Consider the following 20,602-nt stretch of genomic DNA (forward strand, 5'->3'; position numbering starts at 1 on the left):
CCAACACAATTTCATAACATCCCCATTTGATTTGTAAGCAAACTGTCATTTTTCTGTTGTGTAAAGTCTTACGAATGTAACTAACATTATTGAGATTTCAATTCCTGACCAACACATTCGTTGCTGTCCTTGCATGTTTGGTGGCTTTAACTCATCTGTTGTGACAAACGTGAGCAGGTGGTTGGAGCTTGGTTTTTCCCACTGGCTGAATCATTTGTGTATCCAGCAGATAAGACATTTCTTCCCTGCACCACAGACACGACAGAACTGGACGAGTACACGCTCATCTCGCTGTATGGGACAAGATGTGAAAGTATTGCTGGCTTTGTGAACGTTAACGCACACCAAAATCTGTCCTTGAAGCTTTGCTGACACCCACAAAGCAGCTCAGCGTGGTTACAGTTGATTTTATCATCATTGTAGCTTATCACATCACTCCCCGGTTGTCTGGTGGATTGTTGGAGTGAAGTTATTTCATGCATTAGTATACATATGCAGGTGTTAAGTGGAATTCACACTTTTGCACTTCTGTGCTAGTTTGTGCTGTTTACATGTGTTCATTTCCAACAGCTTTTCTGCTCTCCAACACTACCGTATTTTCCGCACTATAAGGCGCAACGGATTACAAGGCGCACTTTCAATGAATGGCCCATTTTAAAACTTTGTCCATATATAAGATATATACTTTTGGCCCGTGGGCCGGACTTTGGACACGCCTGCTGTAGTGGCTCAATATTGGTCCATATATAAGGCACACCTGATTATAAGGAGCGCTGTCGGCTTTTGAGAAAATTGGAGGTTTTTAGGTGCGCCTTATAGTGCGGAAAATACGGTAAATATATAGCATTTAGCTAGGGAGACGCAAACGGCATTTTATCTTTATTTTTTTTATTATTATTATGAATTAATTATATTAAAGTACATTCAAACCAGCATCGATGCTATTATGATAAGCCTAACATATTGTTAACATGCTAAAATAAAATGACAAAGGATAAGGTTGACGTTATAAAATAAGATATAAGACAACAATGGAGGACTGAGTACAATTAGTACCATAGATGTTAATTGCACGTATTTCAAATGTAATTTGGGAACAATTGAATTGGTCAAGAATGAGATTGAAATGGAGGAGTCATATAACTGCAAAGAGGTGAATACAATCACCTAACTGTGATGCAAGCAACCCACAAGAGATTAATCTCCCTTCTGGTCTTATCAAACCATCAGGGAACATCTGTTACTTTGTTGTGGTCTCGTGAGGCCAGAAACTACGTTTTGCCTGAATCCTAAATTTAAATCAGACCACAGTTTTTTTATGATTTATGGATTTCTGTTATTATTGGGATGTATGTCACAGGAAGTGAAAATATTTGTACATGCAAGCAGTTTGTGGGACACCGCTGAAGAGGACTCCATACTTTATATATGTATGATGTATAAATTAGATACAGATTATACAATTTTGTTAATATCGCTGCTTTCTAAACAATGCAAGCCCTATTTGGTTCTTTTCTGAGATGGCCTTCTGAACTGTGGGGACTAGATAACTTCAGTCTTGTTATTAAATGATCAGCTGTGTTCTGTGTCACCGAGACTCGACATCTAAATATAAGGTCATGTTGCGGTAAACAACGTATTATTATGAATTATCCGTAAAAAACATAACCTGTCATGCTGTAAGTCACTCAAAAGCAAATCACTCAATCATGTTGTTCTCATCCAGTCATTCATTCTTTAGCAATTGGATCAATCCATCTCCGGTAACGTAATCTTTTAATCTAAACAGTCCAACTATATGGTGTCTAAGAGAAATAAATAGTTATTTTAATATATACAACACAGATATGCAATAAGCTCTAAGTATAACTCCATACACAATAAAATAGGCTAAACATATTTGAGATATTTTACAAATAATAATATTTTAACAAAGTGCAAGTCATAATAATAAAGAAATGGAAGTACAACTCCATACAAACTAAAATAGGCTAAAGGTATTTGAGATATTTTACAAATAACAATATTTTACCAAAGTGCAAGTCATAATAATAAACAAATAGAACATCTGTGAAAGACAGTTAGAAATGTGGACTATATACACAGCAAAAGATTTGACTAGCAATAGACCAGCAGCTGGAGAATTATTCAAAACAAAACAATAGCATTTGGAAAACTTGTGCAAACTCAACACGGAATACAGAATGTGGACCAAAGGCCATTTCGAGCCACTCAAATGTGGGAAAGATTTAAATGAATTAAAAAAGTGGCTTTTTAAAATTAGAGTGCAATTGATTTAAAAGACCATAATTCAAGGTATTGGGGAATAAAACCATAATTTTTAATCTGGACGTAAAAGCATTTACACTTCACCACTGATGGCATCTTATTCCATTTGTGTGCAGCATAACAGCTAAATGCCGCTTCACCATGTTTGCTTTGAAACCTGGGCTACATTAATTTACCTCACAGCCCAGGTTTAGGTTCAATTAGCATTTTTTTCCTGTATCTGGAATGCAAGCCATTCAGTAATTTATGGACCAGGATCAGCAATTTTAAAATGTATTCTACAGCTGACTGGGAGCCAGTTTATCTCCTTTAATTAAAGCAGAAGTCCACCCAAATATGTTCTATACAATAATATGTTGTATTTGACTCCACTAGTCTAAAAACAGCTTTCTGATTAATCCATTTAATTTATTAATTTATCCATTTTTGCCATGTAACGTTTCCAACCCTGATTATCGCAATATCTTTGATCGTAATGTTGTGCCCATGAAAGAGGTTAAACTCTGCAACTCTGTAATTGTCACTAACTCAAGTGAAATATGCAAAACACGAAACAAGTAGTTGCATTTTCCAAAAGGACAAAACAGTTACATATGACATAAAGCACCTGCTGGTGAAAGTCAGACCAGTCCTACAAGGAGCGTCCATGAGACAGTCTCACTCACTCAAATGGTCATCTTGGGTTAAGACGATGTCCTTGGAGTGGGGGCCTCCCTTGTCGTGTGCTGTGGGTTTATCTTCCTGCGTGACGACGGCTTTATTTTGCTACTATAAGTCTCTCTCTTTGGACTGTCGGGGGGCCCCAGGTGCTGCAAAAGTCTTTTCTGAAATACCGCTTGGAACTGATAAGCCTGCAAGACAACGATAAGCACAATGAAGCGTTTCAAGGACTTGGTAGGCAGGAGCTTCTCTGCATCAGATGACCTTGGTCCTTTGTTTGACCTGAACTGATTTGACTGGTTATGGTTCAGTACCAGCATTATTTGTTGCACACATTTATTTACATTCTTTAATCTAGTAAATGATAACTTTTCATCACAGTGGTCATTTCAATATACACACGTCATTAGGCTCACCTCTTTAGTAGCAAGTGTGAAGGGAGTGTAAACGATCGGCACCGTTATTTTCTTTGCAACATTTCTGATATGTCATAGACCAAAAGACAAACTCAATCATTATTAAATTTTGTTTGTGCATTATCTTTACTATCAATTTCAAATATTGCATTTGAATAAAGGATGGAAATTATAATGTTTTATAATAATTGGACGCATCAATGAAGAAATATAGAACGAGATTTCTAAGACTCTACCCCTGAACTTTGAACTGTGAGTTATGTGGAGCAGTTGAATGCAGTTCTTACCACGTCTGTTGCTTTTGTGCTGAGGGTGTCCATGCTTGTGCTTGTGCTTGGCCACGCCGTAGTCTGCTGTTGCTTCTGTGCCGTAGCGCAGTACATCTCCAGATGATGCAGTTCACAACCATTTGACCGGCAGCATTTGTCCACGATCCCCTTCCCCCTGGGCCGAGAACCATATCCAGACCATGTACCTTTACCTGTCATGAAACAAACATGAGGGTCCGATTCTCAAATCTACAACATAGCATATCATCATTGCCGTCTTTGTATTGTTATTGGACTAGCGGCTGGGTGTTCAACTCCAGTCCTCGAGGGCCTGCATGTTTTACACGTTTCTCTCCTTCAAGACATCTGATTCACATGGACTCTCAATTAAATATTTAATAAGCAATCAAACGCATAGTCAGACAGTCCTGAATTAAAATAGACTCAGTCAGGTTATTACCATCCAGGCACCCCCACCCCCTTCTATGAAAACAAAGCTCCCCTCAGATAGCAAGTGCTGCACCAATAATGCTATCACACAATGTGGCACTGTGTACGCTCCCATTTTCAAGCACTGCCCTCACATTGATACCAAATGGACACGGAGGCCTCGGTTAGCAGAGGAGAAAGGTGATAAGGTGACCAGGGGTATGAAGAAATGTTCTCCAGATTATTCAAAGGTTGAAGTTTTGTTTTAAGCAGACGTAAATAAATAATAAACTAATTGGCCGGGCAGCGGAAACCATGAGGACGCACGTACCTAAGTAGAGGCCACGGTCACCGCACACAAACAAGAGGTCACTGAGGAGTTCCGAGCCGCAGCGACGCTTGGCTGCCTCTGAGCAGAGAGGCCCGCTGAACAGGCACATGGTCAAGCACAACATGCACGACACCTGAGGACAACGGGAACATTTGATGGAATGAAACGGGGTTTCTCTCAAAGTCACTATTCCAATGAACCTGTCATGGTCTTGGTACTATTTGTTTGGTACTACTGATTTAGGATGGATGGTTTTGATGAAAAAGCATCACAGATCAAAACACATTGGAAAATATTACATCCATTAATTCCATTGATGCCATTTCACGACACACTTTTGGGCTTCCAATTTACAAACTAATAGCGGGAAATTAAAAATTTCATTTTGAGACTTAAGAAGTTAAAACTGCACTAACAAATAGGTTTCGCTAATGCACAGCGCCACAATTAACAAGTGCTCACAGTTTACTTAGTTTACTTTCACAAACAACAAAAAGTCTTACCTTCAACGGCAGTAGTCTCCCTAAAGGATATCGTGAGGAATTCATCCTGCTTGTGCAGAGGCACTTCAGCGCACCTTCAGTATTATAGTCTGACTGGAGGATAGGAGGAAGGAGCGCAGCACAGAGAGATGGCCTCCCTCCACTCGCTTGCAAATTTGTTTGGAAAATCTCATCTGATTCTCATATCAGGAGATTCAACATTCTGTTACAGGCACTGACCTTGTTCTGAAATGTTCTGTGCTATCATGAGTAATAATGATATAGTGGTTACAAAGTTAACAAGCCTGCATTGTTTTTTTCAAGCACCGTGAGTGACACCAAGCTAAATCACGTTGGACCTATTTCTAAAATCGGCTTCATGAGATTTTGACCTTCGGATGAATCGGACAACTTGAGACTGTATTATTGATCACCTTGACAAAAAGCCCAAACTATAATTCTGACCTTCACCTTGGGTTTGGTGTTGTTTAGGTGACGTGTTGTTATTTTTTTATAAAAAAAAAACTGCAGTATTTGGAATGCGTATTCCCACTTTAATATTGCTAAAAGGCGTTTGGCAGCCACACTCACCTGTTGTCTTTTTAATCATTTGTCAATGGACGGAGGTCATCCATCCATTTTTTGGTACTATTCATCCTGTGGAGAGGGCTGGAGCCTGACTTAGGGTGAAAGGGAGATCATAAGTGAGCACACCCCTCAACAATTACAGTCTTAGATCTTTTCATGTGATTCCAAGTTTTAAACTTTGAAATTAAAGGAAGATGCGAGGCGCTTTTGTGAATTTGGAGAAAAGGGCAGGTTCATATTGTATTGTCTTTTCTGTCTCTCATCTCAGATAGTTATCTGATTGTTTACATTCTTAGCAGCACAATATCTGCACTAGAGTGAGAGATGTGACAAAATGCGTTTTATGTAAAAACAGCAATGTATGCCCTTCAATTGACTCAAACTATGACAATAATTATTATCATCATATCAGTTTATTAAATTCAGATTTTATAGATTTCCTGCTTGTGACTTAACATTTTTCGACAGGCACAAAACATTTATTTTGACTTGTATTTTAATGCTTATTATGATGAACATTTCAGTACATTTATATTATACTATATAAAGGCATATTCAAATCATAAATGACTTTCAAGTACAACAAAAGCCACATATGAATATCTTAATAGGGATTAACAGTGCCACATGTAAACCCTCCCAGACCACTTGGTGATATTATAGATTGGACAGCAGAGTAGGGGATCAAAAACAACATGCAAGTAATTTCAAAACAAAGCAATGATTACTGAGCATCGTCATTGTTTGTGTTTTACAGCACAAACATTGAGTTCACCCCACGTCTAACTTTATCACGCCACTATCCAAGTCTTAGAGATTGGGTCAACCCCTTCCAGACTCCACAGGCTAAAAGGCTGTAAATTTGACCTATGCATTTCAGAAATGTAAGTGCTTTGTAAGTAATCTTCACCACCGTGTGGATCACTCAGGTACTTCATCTGTTTGGAGCCCTGGGCCTGATAAAATAGTCGCTTGGGGTTTGAAGGGTCTCAGTGGTGCTATTATGTACCTCAGGACAGGCGTCCAAGTTGGATGAGACAAAGGACATTTTCAAGGGACAAGCATTTAAGGATCTGGAATACCTACCCATCCGCAAAATGAGAATTTAAATCTTCAGTGCCTATTTTTGAAAATGTTAGCGAGAGGGAGCCCAAGAAAATAACTCATGTATATAGTCATATTTTTTAATATTTATGAATTAAGGGTTAGGTTGGGCAACAGGTGGATTTTTTTTTTCTGAAACGTCATAAATTTCCAAGCATGATAAAATCCATTACGTGCAGGCTTTTATATGTAGGTCAAACCTTAAAACAAGTCAAGGCACTTTTTTTGTCCAAAATACTTTTGGCAATGCCGTTTACCAGCGTCATTTCCTTGCACGTCAGGAGGACCCCCTGTAATCAAAAAGCACTGGTTGCTTTACCTCTCAATCATCAAGTCTAAGTTGCATCTGATCAGTTTGCTAGCAAATGCAACATTAACAGTAGACTTGCGAAACAGCAACATTTGTTATTATTAAAAATGTATAGACAGTTGAATGACTTATTGGCTCAATTCTGGCTCAATGCAAAAACACCGCAGTCCTATTTGATATTAGTATTTTATTCAAGTAATCCGATATCCAGAAAAGACAAGCCGATGGATGTTAAGGCTAAACAGAACATCATTTTTAACATTGTCTTCAAGATTGTAAACAAGACTTTCTTATTCTAAAGTAGAAATAATAAGTTATTGTTAATAAGTTATTTAACAAAAATGCTATCATCACATTAAAGACCAATTGAGAAAACTGTCCAAAATACTTTAAGAAACATGGACGCAATTATATAAAAATAGGTTGTGGTTATATTTAACGCCAGCTGTATAAGAATGTCCAGCTGAAATTGCTTGAAAACTGGGAGGCAGGTTATGAACTAACCGGAGGGCATCAAATGACAAGACAAAAATAAACGGAAACAGTTTTCCTGTGCTCAACTATCTGCAGGACGACAATCACTCCGACAAGGTCAATTTTGGTTCATCGCCAACTTAACTTAGCGACACTTTCAGTGCATTTGCTGCTGCAGTTTTGATCCACAACGAAGGACACTCTTGGAGTATTTGCGTAAATCTCTTGAACGCAATTCAAACGTGACAGAAACATTAACTTCTGTTATTTGACCTATTGCTAACGTCTACTCCTTTTACTCGTGTGGTCTCTTGTCCATGTTAACCTCTGCGACTCTTCTACCTTGGTGCCGGTCTTCACGGCCAGGCCCTGGGTGCCAGGAACACAACATGGACACTTTGGGCGCTTCCTGGCCCTTCCCATTCTACTTGTATTGGAATGTGCACTATACAAACTCTGGGCAGTTGAGTCCTGGTTGCTTGGAGTGTCATTTTCATCTGAGATGGTGATATCTTCATCGATTGGCTCCACATAGCCAACCATTGACCCTGTGTCCAGATCACAGAACATTGTCTTTAAGAAACTTCTGCCAGATGGACATTTTGCTTTCTTAGCTTTTCTTTGCAGGCAAAAAAAACCTAAGAAAAACAAAAAACACTTGGCTGAGTTGTTACCTGCATGGGGACTTGAAGCAACACTTTCTCCGCCTGCTAATTTTGCCGTTTTGACATCAACTGGACAAGCGCTGCGGTCGAGGCCTTGTGGATTGTAATGGTACTGCATGAAAAGTTCACGTTCTTTCGAAAGGTTTGTGGGGTCCAGAATGTCCTCAGTAGGCCCATTCCGTGCAAGCTTGTCAAGTCCAAGACCAGCTGATCCTGGATTAATTCTATGCAGGCAAATTCTCACATCAGCTGTAACCCCAAATTTTTTTCTCAGTAGGTGGTCAAATGATCTGCAAAGTGGTAGTGCATTTGAGGAACGCTGAAAGTAAAAAAAAAAAACAACAACAAAAAAACAATAATTATATTGGCAGCACATTCCATCTCATTTAACTGATCAAAACATTGCCCCCTCCAAAAATGTGTTACCCTTTGTCTAATTAAAACTGACTTATCCATGTAAAATTCTTTTGCATAGCTTTTGTTTGTCATCTATATGTAATTTTCAGTAAATGGTTTCAAACTTCAGGGGAAGTAAAAAAAAAAAAAAAATCTTTACAATATATTTTATGTGCTCACTCAAGTCTAAACATGACATTTGGATTAATATTGATTTTAGTTTTTTGTTCATCACAGAGGGCGACCATAATGCCACATGCTGTCGACTGAACATGACATCACAGTTCATCGCATCCAATCAAGGCTCAGTTTGCGAACATCACACGACCATACTCAGAAAACAGTGAGGCCGCATAAATCATTGCAAAGAGCATTTTTGACTCGACTTTCTAAATGACCAACCGAAAACCTTAGCGACCTCAACCAAGAGTCTAAAAAAAGGAAATATTGAACCAAAGTACTTTTCTCACCTCTTCTTTGTCTGTGGATTCGCCACTGGTTAGGCCTGAATCATCCATTCGCTGGGAAACCTCGAAGCTGTCCAACTGTTGTTTATCGCTGTTATAGTGACTGCTAATGACAGAGTCACTGTATTCATTAGCAACTGTGCTTCCAATCACGCTCTGATCGGGTTTCTGGATTCTATCAATGGAGCTTCCACATGCCAGATGATCATGGGCGGTCTCAGAGGAATTGAGCATTGTCCTTATATGTTCAGTCACATGGTCCAAAGTTCTTGTTCGGTTTGTTTCATTCTGCAGTGTTTCTTCAGCCATACTTTGTAATGTCACATTTTCAGATTTTGGTGGAATATATGATACAAATATTACATTATCTTCATCTAAAGAAGAGTCCATAAGCAGTGTTTGACTCACGTCATTTGGATTATCATCACTGCAAAGGTCAATCACTTCATTTGGCCCATTGGAAGTGATCATCCTCGAGTGCTGCATGAGTGACGATGAGGATGAAGGGGCTAAAGAGTTTTTTGGTGTGCAATTTTTTTTCTTGCTCGTCACTGGTGATGAAAGGGCGTCCTTTTCGGCTGCGAAAAACACCCTGCCATCGCACATGACCATGGCCTGCTGCTGATGTGTTTCATTGGTAGGTAAGGATGACAGCGAAACTGGCACCACTTTTTCAAGCGCTCCAAACTTGTTGCTTGTTTCCAAGGTTTGATAGGTCTTTGATAGAACAGGAGGAGAATTTGGAAGAGCAGACTCATTAGAGTTAACTTCTTCAATCACCCACTTCATTGGACTATCGGGCCTCTGGGAAACCTTTGGAATCAATTGCAAGTGTGATTTGGCTGGTCCCAGTGAAAGTGAAGTCGTAAATGAAGTTGAACAAACATTCTCGAGTTCTGAAATGTATGAAGAATCACTGCTTTGACGGACAGATGTCTTAGATGATACGGTGGGCACATTGGTGGAGTCGGAACTTGAAAAGGAGTTTGTTGATGACAACGAGAGCTGATTCTTGATACCTGAGCGAGCTTTGGAAGCTGAAACTGTTAGTACCTGATTTTTGGGGGCGTTGATGAATGCTTGTGGTCCTATAGTCTTAAGTGGATGTGTATTTAATGAAGTACCGAGCTCTAATGCTTGACCCGCTATTCTGTTTTTACAAGGCAAGGGATTCACAAGGGGAACCAGATCGCTGACAGTTTGTTTCTTGGCTAATGACGTCACGCCAATCTTTTTTCCAATGGGAACAGGTGCCGATACAATATTCCCCTGTGTTGTAGGTTTGACGATTTGACTTGGGACATAGTATTTCCCATTGACCACGTGAACAGGCATCAGAATCATAACATTTCTTCCATCAGCACCAACGGCAGGCAAGGCCTGGTAGACAACCCCAGTCTCTCTGGGGAAAATAAAATGAGCAGAGAAACAGGTTATCAGTTGAGAAAATAACACTAGCATGGAGAATAAAAATACGTCTAAATTATTCTTTGCTGGCTGCCTTTGCAGTATGTTTTGAATGTCTTGTAAAAATCTTTTCAATTTGTTGGATCTTGCTCTTGCACTGTACGTTTTTCCCCCATTAATTATACCTTACTTATAATAGACACTCGTGTCATAAGTAACACAGATTTGTTTTAGCTACAAGACAGGTAAAAAACAAACAAACTGACGTTTTGTCGAAAAAATCTCAGGTACTTTTTTACTGTGAGATACACAAACTAAGAGAATGCGGCTGATAGTATAGTAACAAAATAATAAATATGATGCAAAATTGACTTTTAAAGTGTGTAGTAAGTCGAGGCAAACATTGAGAAATGAAAGGTATAATGTTAAATCACACCGCAGTGTTAATGTCCATGATTCAGGTTGATGACTTTACCTTTGAGCCACATTGTCTTGCCGAGATGCGGAATACATGACGCTCTCAAATAAAAGTGCAATAACCCATTGTGAAGGATAAACCGAGGCTGGGGAGCGGCATGCTAATGCCAGGCACAAGCTAACAATTGGAGGCAGTAATTATTAAATTCAACGTCCACGTTTCTTTGTCCATCGATGTTCAGCCATCTGTGAAGCGCTTCAAACTTCACTGAAAAAATGGGCTAAACAATAAACACATCATTAGCATCCTTTACATCGTTATGGGGTTTTCGGTTCTTGTTTATTTTCTTCTAAATCTATAGCTTTGCTGAAGGCTAGCAAACGACTTCTTGTGTGCATTACTGCCATCTTCTGGTATGGAGGCTGAACTTAATCGTGGGTCCGCGGGCCATTCAGGGTCTGGACGTTCTTTTTTTTCGGGACACTGACCATTTACATAATTGTTATATTGATTATGTTTACTGTTCGGATTCAGTGGCTTTATAATGGCTCCAGCCCCTTTCAAGTTTAATGCAAAACTATCACACTATTCATTTCTAAACAATTTCCCCCTTGAATGTGACCTGTAAACCGTTTTTTTTAAAGAGGAAAATGACAGCCTGAGGACAAGCCACGACTTTCTGTGTGAAATTTGTTTTTATCGCCCGACACTCTAACTTCTCTCTACATGCATGTTCGGTTAGTTCAATTCCAAATAGCCAAATGTGCAACAAGCAAACAACAACAAGCAAAATGATAGACGAGGTAGGCGGATGGACAGGTTCATCAGAAGCAATTTTTATTTCATGATTAATCTGCAACTGACAATATGTAAAACAAGTAACACAAAACAATTATAACGCTTTAAAAATACATTCAATAAAGCTTGATTTGCAACCGTTTAAAAAAAAAAAAAAGTCCCATTTTAACACAATGAAGAACAAGCTCACACTGCGTTATTCAGCAGATCATCCAGAATACGCTCACACATATACAGGCAGCGTGGTACATGGAAGAATCCTGTAGGGAACAGAAAGTTTCCAGAGGAATTTATTTCAATATCAGAATTTTGGAACTCATTCAACAATACTCCACATCAATGTTATTCTCACCTTTATAGGGACCTCCTTTAAAATCCAGAACTACTTTTCCATCTTGTGACAAATAACCAAACCATTCCCCATGTTGGGCATCAGAAAACTGCACACACAAAACTCGGACGTCAATTCAAGAAATGTAAAGCAAAACACGATCACACTTGATGAGTTGTTTTGCAAAGTTTGATACAATACTCACATGAGTAAATGTGTAGTCATAAATTTGATAGAAACTCTCTAGGAGTCTGGGTCTTTTGGTTTGGCTGTAGGCCATGAGGAAGGCAATAAGAGCCTCGCAGTGAGGCCACCACAGTTTCATACTCCACTCCAACTGCTCAAACACACCAAAAGAGAAGATTTATTACCACGCAACAAATGCAAATAAAATCTCAGAGTGCATTGCCTGAGTGGGACAGTGGCCATCCACATCCAGGAAGTAGAAGAGGCCACCGTGTTGTTTATCCCAGCCGTATTCAAAGGGTAACTCCACAAACTTATTGATGGCTTTTTCCTGCAGCTCCTTGTCCCCACATTGAGAAGCATATTGAAGCAGGAACCAGCCTGCTTCCAAGGCGTGGCCTAAATCGGCATTGTGAGAATGAAACGTAAAATAAAAAATAGGAAATGTGACGTTACTGAAGTTGAGCTAAAGAGCGAATTATGTTTAATCCATTACCTGCATGACAGTGGATCATTTACCTGGATTCTGCAGTCGGCCTTGACAACCTGGTAGCTCCGCCCCCTCCAATGACACATTTTCCAAGATAGCTGTGCCGTCTCGCTGTACAAACGGAATAAATATGGGTTTGGTTTAGCAGATAAGAAAAAGACATCTCCTACATAGCTAGCTAGCTTAGCTGTAGGATGCAGCTGGTCCACGATAACCAACCAGGATCTGACAGCAATATATTCCGGTTAAAGTAGCCCAAGTCATTTTCAAAGCCAGGTCCAGAAAGTAAAACCCATGCCGCAGTTTGGCTTTAACCAGATGCTTTTAACCAACCAAGCCGGTATGTTAAGTTTCTGCTTGTTTACCTGCTAGTTAATTAGCATGACTTGTGGCTAAAACCAAACTGCGGCAGAGTTTCTACTCTCTGGACCTGGATTTGACACCTCTGATGGTATCTACCGTACTATGTCCAAAATGATTGTGGTCTAGGAATTTTTGCAAAGTACATTACAGCTTTGTTCTAACCTGAACATGCTGGAGAATCTGCTGCACACACCAGCAGCTCAACTTTTTGTACTTGAGGACGGCTTCCTGACCACGACCTTCAGTGAGTTGCTGCACTAGACACATCAGCATCATCGGAACCGCCATGCTGTTGGTGTGTGTGTCGCCGGGTAGCGTGGGTCTCCCCAAACCTGTTGGGTCAACCTGAACCCAGAAGATCAGCTGCGCCATCATCTTTTCAGCCTCGAGCTGGGATCAACAGAAGTAGTCAAATGTTTGCTCGGTTACTTTCTGCTATCCAGATGAGCGGACATGTGTAATTTGTTGTTTTTGTACCTGCATATCCGTGTCACCAGTGACTCTGCTCAGCTCATCCATGGCCATGACGTAGAAACACTCACTGAATATGGTTCGCTGTACTTTCACTGTTTTACCATCTCGTGTTAAACAGAACGCGCACTTCATCTGACCGTCGCCGCTGGAAACACGAGCAAACTTCCTGAGGAAAGTCCCTCCTGAAAAATACAGGAAAGTAGTAATAGTAGACTGAACTAACCCTAACCCACTTCTGCAGCCACAAGGTTTCCGTTGTTTCATTTTACTTCCTCTCAGGTCACAGGTCAGAAAAAGTTTTGAAATATTGGTCTTACGGTTTAATGTCACAAAAAATTGCATTTAAACAAGGGTGTGTAGACTTTTCATATGGTCTGTCTGAATGCTAGGAGTTTGATATACTTTGGTTTTTACTCAAGGCAACACAAAACATGCAGCAAATGTTCGAGGCGGAGTGCAGATACAGCAAGTGTAAATTGTGCAATGTCTATTTTGGTGAGTATAAGCGGAAGGGGGATTTTACATAGATAACGCCCTATTTTGCATACTGAAACAGACTGTGATCTGATCTTCTGATTTGAAACTTCAGATAGAAGTCCATGATCCCATCTGTGATGTCATCAATAGGGTCAATTGTACAGCCGTAAAAAGAAAACAGTCACAACGGCGGAAGGTTTTGACGACTTTGGTTGTGAAATCGCACTTGATTATAAAACAATGGTCAGACATGTTTTGTAACTCTCACTAAGTGGTCATACCAGCTTTGGCTGCTTCAAGGATGTCAGGCCGACGGAATCGATCCATTGTTCGGTACAAGCGACAGTACATCCACACCTGGGAAAGAGCAAGATTGGTTAAGATGACTGTAAAGAGTTGACTACATGCTTGACAAAGGCTTACCTGTCTTCCCTGCAGCCAGACATATTTCAGCTCATCATAAACCGTCCCATTTTTCCCAATACAATTGAAATAGCCCCTGAAACAGGAAGCAAGCAGCAATCAACGGGACTGGCCACCACTCATCAATACTCAAGTTAGATGTTCTTCTTAGTAGCAAGCAGGGGTGGCTACCGTACCCATAAACTGTGTCTTGGGAGTATTTCAACCAGAAGTCCACGACTTTGTTCAATTCGTTGCGAATCTTCTCTCGACACTCCTCCAGTTTCAGCACCGACATGGTTCTCTTTGAAAGGAAATAGTAGACCATGTAGTTAACCATGTCTGTAAAATTGATCTGTGGCTTCATCCGAGTTTGTATATTCTACCTGAGGCACATTCCAATGAGAAGGTTGTGTGACATAACCCGTTTAGCATTATCAGCATAAATAAAATATTCAAGCTCCAGCAAATAGAAATGTCTAATGTGCTTAATTCATTAATATTAGATCGCTTGTTGCATTCAGCGGTGGTGAAGTTCACGTGATTGAGGGCTGGATATCCGGATGTTTTTTTTCCCTTAGTTTGCAAACCACCACGAGTAAAAGGAGTTGCATTTGGACATCATTTGCAATGGAAAACTGCCGTGACGACACTACTCGACGTGTTAGATAAACCAACATGCTTCCATAAGAATCAACACATAAGCTGTCTTCGTGAATCGAATCGTTACCTGCACGAATAGAGGACAGAGTTGGAGTGGATCTCACCAGCGGATCCTGCCTGCCGTCTCACTCACTGTCTCTCGCTCCGCACTCGCTGGGGCTGTCACGTGATTACGCACAACAACCAGAAGTGGATCGCGTCTGTGACGACCGGAACGTGGCGCTTGGATGTATCGGTCACAGCGAGAGTTTGATACGAAAAAGTTTGGGTTTTACCTTCTAAATATTGTTTGACTCGTAGAATTCGAATTTGCTTCAGCCCGCCTCCCTTTTTGACAAGTCATGTATAACATAATGTAAAATGAAATTCTCATGAATGTTGATTATGTACTTGCCGAAATGAACAAATCAAATAAAAATTTATTATTTTTGTCTATATTTGGAAAAAAAAAATGCAGGCAAGGTATAGGACTTGGCAAATATGGGATGGGATCCAGCTCCCCACAGCCCAAAACATGATAATATAGTCAATTGATGGATGGATATTTCCATCCGACTGTGAAATGCAATTAGTCAATGTTGTGCTCTCCTAGCGTTTTTCCACTCACTCCTCCACTCTGCCAGCCAGCCATACTGTATTTATCCTGACTGACTCGTTTCCAGACTGTTGGTGTTGCATCAATGCAAGACTGCCCAGCACGTTGACAACAATTGATCTTGTGTCTGCCCCTGACCTCCCTGCCCAGGAATGAGTTAGCCTGTCATATTAGACATTTGCCTGTCACATTAAACCGACAAGAAACAACCAATAGAAGAATAGAATTTTTATTTTGACAGATGCTGTTTGACAGACGCTGTTTGTTCCACGATGTTTTATGGACATTCCCATTAAACAGATCACTTTCTTTCATCTATTGTACTCATTCAATAAAGAAAATCATAGTGGATTACTGAATTTAGTAAATTATACTATAAGCTCCAATCAAACAGTTGTTTCAGTATTATTGACTGATGCAATCAAAAATAGAACTCTCACATTTCTTTTTTATAAAAAAAGGCACAATCATCATTTAAAAAAATCGGACCTACAGTGTGTACTGAATATAATTTGAGACAGAGAAAGTTACAAGATGGAAAATAGTCTTTAAATTATGATTTTTTTGTTGGAGATCCTTGGAAGCATCTGTCATTCATATATTTTTAAATGAAACGAGTCTTCTAGCTGTAGTTCCTCAGGTACACTAGTCGACGAGGCTGGAACTTCTCACGGCACAGTGGGCACTCGGCCTGTATGCAGTCAAGAAAATACGGACACACATGATGGAATGATTACAATAGTATACACGCATGAAGCAACTTGACAGTGTTGAGTTCTTCTCGCCTCAGACACAAAATACGACATTTGATCCCATAACAATTTCCCTTAAAAACAAATATTATGAGGATATGATTTTGATAAAACGCATGTAGGCTAAATTTAGCTACCCTCTGACATGCAATGATTTTATCAATCGATTTAGCGTTTTGGCGCCATCTTGTGTCATCTCCAGAGTTAGCACGCAAAAAGGTTATTCATTGAATAGCAGCTGAATTATTCATCAAAAATCGAGGATAGGTTTCAGAGAAACTCACATGAATAGGTGAAGTAACATCATATGTAATTCGACCCTTGCTGAGAGACTCAAATATTTACAGAGAAAATATTCTAGAGTTACAGAGAAGTTTAAAAGTTAATGTTCTTTAATATGTCCCCTTTGAGAGATTGTGATGATGGTCCTGACGTGGGCCCTACCTTGGTGTTGCACCACTCTGTGATACACTCCCAGCAGAAGAGGTGCCCGCAGGGGGTAGAGGTTGGATGTCTGCGTTCCTCCAGGCAGAGGATGCAGCGACTGGGCGAGGACTTTGTCTTCTGGGTTTGCTGTGGACTGAAAAAGGAAAAAAAAAAGATTGTTGTAACACACTGTTGACCACTCAACATTGGCAATTCTATCCATGTACAGTCAGAGGGAACACTCATTGCTCATTTGAAAAGCCCGCCCCTATCCATTTGATTAGTTTATTCCATTTTATTCCTAATATACAAACCGCATTGCGAGAAGTCTTATCACAATTAGTTTACCTGCCCGTGAGGTTCCTCTGGAGCTTCCATTCCTGTCTGGCTCGCTGCCTTTGTCTAAAGTTGTTGAGCTGCAGACATACTGTGATGAGCAGCTGGATGAGCGAGATGGCTCCCAGCAGCCTGTAGCTGCTCCTAATGGACCTGTCATCGCTCTGAGGCCCTGAAACACGCAGCTGCAAAAGCATTCACACAATTCTTAATACTTATATGGAAAATACTTTTCATAAGAAATCAGGAAAAACATTCCCTTCATGTGTCAATTATTGATTCCAGAGACTTACATAGCTGATTGCAGAAGTCCTCTTGGACAGTTGATAGAAAATGCCGCTGACGTAAAAGAGAGCCACATGGAATCTGTGGAGGAGGGTCACTGTCTGCTGGAGGACAAACACAGCCGGCAAACACTTTATCCTCTGGCGCTCTGACAACAGTCCCACCGCCCTCCGGATGCATCTCCTCAACCACAGTTCCAGGCTCCACGGCCCCGATGCAGCCTGCCGCCGTCTGACACCGCAGCTAGTCTCCTGTGCGCCTTCGAGCTCATTCTCCAAGCAGACCAAGAGCTTGTCCAAAACGTATGGCAACAATGTATGGCAGAAAACAAAGAGGCCTCGTCTTGCTGGGGAGGGAACGCGTCTTTTACTGGGGTCAACTTGGATGATATTGGCGTATTCCTCACCCAGGGTCTGGTAACCTGACAAGGATGGTAATTGACCAATTAGGGCTGGGCGACAGTACCATATAATATGTCTGATTCTTTTCAAATTACATTTGAATAGTTCCAATAAGAAACCACCTACGTTTTAAAAAAAAAAGACTCATATGTATGTACAAGCATTACATTTGACCTCTGCATTGATCCCAGCACACCTAATACATACATTTCATATTGGTTTGATCAGCCTACCTATGAGTGTTGTCAAACCAAAATAAGCGACGTCTGAAAGTAGTTCAATTTCTTTCCTCCAGTCCAGCCACCTTTTGGATCCTCAGAAAAGGAAGAAATGTACCTAGGTAAACAGCTTACTTTCAAAAGTAACCAGACAAAACACATCTTGTGTGAATGAACTCACCGGCAAGCGTTTGAAAGGTTTCATTCGCGCTGTTCCTAAGGAAAGTTTGATAGAACTCGTCCTTCTGACCGGCTCGAATTAGCTGAGACTGGTTGGCAGGAGCGAGGGGCATCGTGAGTTACATCGGATGAATGTTAATGCACAAATCTTTTTGCCGAAGCCTTTTATGGAACAAATGTACAAGCACGCAATAAAATAGTGCCTTTCTAAGCAGCCGTTGCGGCTACTGCTCCACTGGGACAATGGAAACAGGAAAAGCGCCGGAAGTTAATGTTTTGTAAACAAACACCAGACCGGAAGTTAAATATTGTGGTTAAGAACTTCACAGCGCCATCTGCTGGTTATCATATATATTGCAACCAGACGTGCTAAACTGCTTTTGAAGTACTGCAAACAGTGAGGTGTTTATACAGATATCCACGTGAAAAAAACTTTGACTTAAGTAAACTAAGTTTAATTTACTTAGAAAGTAAACTTCACGGTGGAAATACAGCATGTTTTTTTTCTACTGCACTCCCATCTGATATCTGACCTGAGTATCTTGTCTTTTTCCAATGTGCCACAATAATCTCTCCCACCAATGAAAGTTAAGAAAATTCATCCATCCATCATCAATTCATTCATTGGTAAAAGCTCTTCCATGAAGAGACTGAAAAGTGGCTAAACCAGTTCCTTTGTCTCCTCTGTATTGGCTCCTGGGCAAGCAAGGTGCATCGTATCCACATTTACATATTCCCAATAACCCTTGGACAGTCTGCTCCCCATCCTGCTTACCAGGAAGTTGACCTTTGCTTTTATATGTGAAGGGAGGAGCTGGAGAGTGTATTCCCAACGTGCCCCTCAGTGCTAGCAACTCACAAGTAGTTAGTCTCAAGTAACAGGTGGGTGGGAACTGTGCTGCCTGGAACTAAGCCACCAGGTAAGATTTGAAGTTATTTTGTGCTTCTTGAACTACAAAACATCCACTTTAGAAGGAATGGATTGGGTTTCGTTGTCCATTGGTGTGTTTTTTGTTGGTGTATTAGTGGACCGTTGCTCTGAAAAACCCATTTTACTAAATCGCCACTGCCGTGTAGCAGATCTGATGACACCTGCAGATAAAAATGGCATTGCATGCTTGTGTTACACGATTCACTCTTTTGAGTGCTGTGCTGTGTATCTTTTAAAACCGATGTAACTAGGTGAGATGATTTTCTGTTTTAATTTAAAACAGCTTTGCCATGACAATTTTGCAATTCTATTTCCCATGTTTGGACCTCTCCTTTCTACTAATATTTGACAGTTTTATATCAATATCTTGTTCCTCAAATAATGACATGTACTTAGAAAGCATCGTATAATAGAATAAGTCGACAACCCCCGATTTCTTTCCCCTTTTAGAAAAAAGAGGTGCCACAGAGATGTTGTGATTACCTTTAGGGTGACTGACAGTCGCTTACATGGCACATAGGGCATCTACAAATCTGAAATCTTAAACAATAGTAGTGCTGAACTTCCAGTTATAGTTGGACATGCATCGTGAGTTTGGTGGGTGTGTTTGAGACAAAAGCCCCTTGGTCTGAGTCAAGTTTATTTATCTAGCCTTTACTCACAAAAGAGTCTCAAGGGGCCTCACAAGCCCACACTTGACAAATATTAGTGACTTCCCCTAAGCTTAATCTCCTAAAAAGGTAAGGAAAAATACAAATTTGTGGAAAAGAGGAAATAATCTGCATTAAAACAGGCTTGCGTGTGGTTTAAGAGTCAAGTGGAGCTGAAACCTGCAAGTTGACCAGTGTCAGAGTAATTTGATCAAACCTTCTTGTCTTGGTCAAGACTCTTGCTTCACCATTTTGTACCTTGCATACAGAAACAACTGGAAGGAAAAGGAAGCGTGCGGGGACGCCAGCTGTGTAGACAACATCATTTGAGAAGAAGCAGCATCAGATACCCAGTCTGCTATTCATAATGAATTAGAAACTTTGGCAAACCATCTGAGTGAACAGGCTGCGACCGTCTGGCAACCATTCCACGCTCGCTCAAAGTCAGCTGGGAAAGGCAGAGTAGCCATCCTTAATGGAGTTGGAGAGCACTCCCGCTGGTGTACTGGATCGCTCTGCGGGGGAACTGATGTGGACACTGACAGTGAAAAATGGAAGGGTGCAGTTCGATGATCGACTTTCCAGTGTTCCATTCAAGTTCCAATCTTTTGGGAACATTTTAGCTCGCGTCAAAAGGTTAAACGGATTACAAATGGGGGGCTGCAATGATCTGATGTCCAGTTGTCAAGAGAAAATATTTACGTTATTGCACTGAGTAATATAATTAAGTATTGAAAATAAATATAGTGCTTAATAGTCCTTGTGTGGTACTTGTGTCGATATAAACAGTTGGTTAGAAGTCCTCCAGGACTCATCTCCTTCACAGTTTAAGATGATCCTGCTTGGCACATACGCCATTTCTGTGTAGTTATTGCTTTAATAATAATTTTGTCTACACAGCTGCTTTATTTTGTTTTGTGCAGTCTTGTTTACTAAGAA

At 40.4% G+C, this 20,602-nt stretch overlaps 5 protein-coding genes across 6 annotated transcripts in view; 1 reads left to right on the plus strand and 4 right to left on the minus strand.

Moving 5' to 3' along the window:
* Positions 1–2,621: 2,621 nt before the first annotated feature.
* Positions 2,622–5,037, minus strand: igf3 (insulin-like growth factor 3). The gene is made up of 4 exons (XM_037278890.1): positions 4,898–5,037; positions 4,395–4,527; positions 3,653–3,846; positions 2,622–3,140 (listed from the first exon to the last, which is right to left on the minus strand). The coding sequence occupies exons 1-4, from the start codon at positions 4,940–4,942 to the stop codon at positions 2,973–2,975; spliced, it is 540 nt and encodes a 179-aa protein (XP_037134785.1). The 5' UTR covers positions 4,943–5,037; the 3' UTR covers positions 2,622–2,972.
* A 2,010-nt stretch (positions 5,038–7,047) lies between these two features.
* Positions 7,048–11,079, minus strand: lrif1 (ligand dependent nuclear receptor interacting factor 1). Of its 2 annotated transcripts, XR_005096518.1 has the most exons (5): positions 10,763–11,079; positions 8,884–10,282; positions 8,027–8,336; positions 7,573–7,900; positions 7,048–7,500 (listed from the first exon to the last, which is right to left on the minus strand). XR_005096518.1 is itself a non-coding variant. In XM_037243677.1 (4 exons), exons 1-4 carry the CDS (start codon positions 10,798–10,800, stop codon positions 7,632–7,634), a joined length of 2,016 nt encoding a protein of 671 aa, XP_037099572.1. In that variant the 5' UTR covers positions 10,801–11,079; the 3' UTR covers positions 7,048–7,631. The 2 variants fall into 2 exon arrangements, 1 of the variants encoding a protein (XP_037099572.1); XM_037243677.1 differs by having other exon boundaries at positions 7,048–7,900.
* A 440-nt stretch (positions 11,080–11,519) lies between these two features.
* On the minus strand, positions 11,520–15,062 carry LOC119131434 (renin binding protein). The gene is made up of 11 exons (XM_037265911.1): positions 14,957–15,062; positions 14,424–14,530; positions 14,248–14,323; positions 14,106–14,181; positions 13,351–13,529; positions 13,036–13,263; positions 12,540–12,621; positions 12,244–12,419; positions 12,040–12,171; positions 11,856–11,943; positions 11,520–11,763 (listed from the first exon to the last, which is right to left on the minus strand). The coding sequence occupies exons 2-11, from the start codon at positions 14,522–14,524 to the stop codon at positions 11,690–11,692; spliced, it is 1,212 nt and encodes a 403-aa protein (XP_037121806.1). The 5' UTR covers positions 14,525–14,530; positions 14,957–15,062; the 3' UTR covers positions 11,520–11,689.
* Positions 15,063–15,700: 638 nt separating this feature from the next.
* On the minus strand, positions 15,701–18,359 carry pex10 (peroxisomal biogenesis factor 10). The gene is made up of 6 exons (XM_037265913.1): positions 18,084–18,359; positions 17,918–17,998; positions 17,292–17,704; positions 17,011–17,183; positions 16,681–16,816; positions 15,701–16,175 (listed from the first exon to the last, which is right to left on the minus strand). Exons 1-6 carry the CDS (start codon positions 18,193–18,195, stop codon positions 16,107–16,109), a joined length of 984 nt encoding a protein of 327 aa, XP_037121808.1. The 5' UTR covers positions 18,196–18,359; the 3' UTR covers positions 15,701–16,106.
* Positions 18,360–18,909: 550 nt separating this feature from the next.
* plch2a (phospholipase C, eta 2a) overlaps positions 18,910–20,602 on the plus strand; it is an 81,018-nt gene continuing 79,325 nt past the window's right edge. The window contains exon 1 of the mRNA XM_037265881.1: positions 18,910–19,002. The gene's annotated coding sequence lies outside the window, so the exon portion shown is untranslated. The remainder of the gene's footprint in view (positions 19,003–20,602) is intronic.

Source organism: Syngnathus acus, chromosome 2 (assembly GCF_901709675.1).
Source record: "Syngnathus acus chromosome 2, fSynAcu1.2, whole genome shotgun sequence".
NCBI lineage: Eukaryota > Metazoa > Chordata > Actinopteri > Syngnathiformes > Syngnathidae > Syngnathus > Syngnathus acus.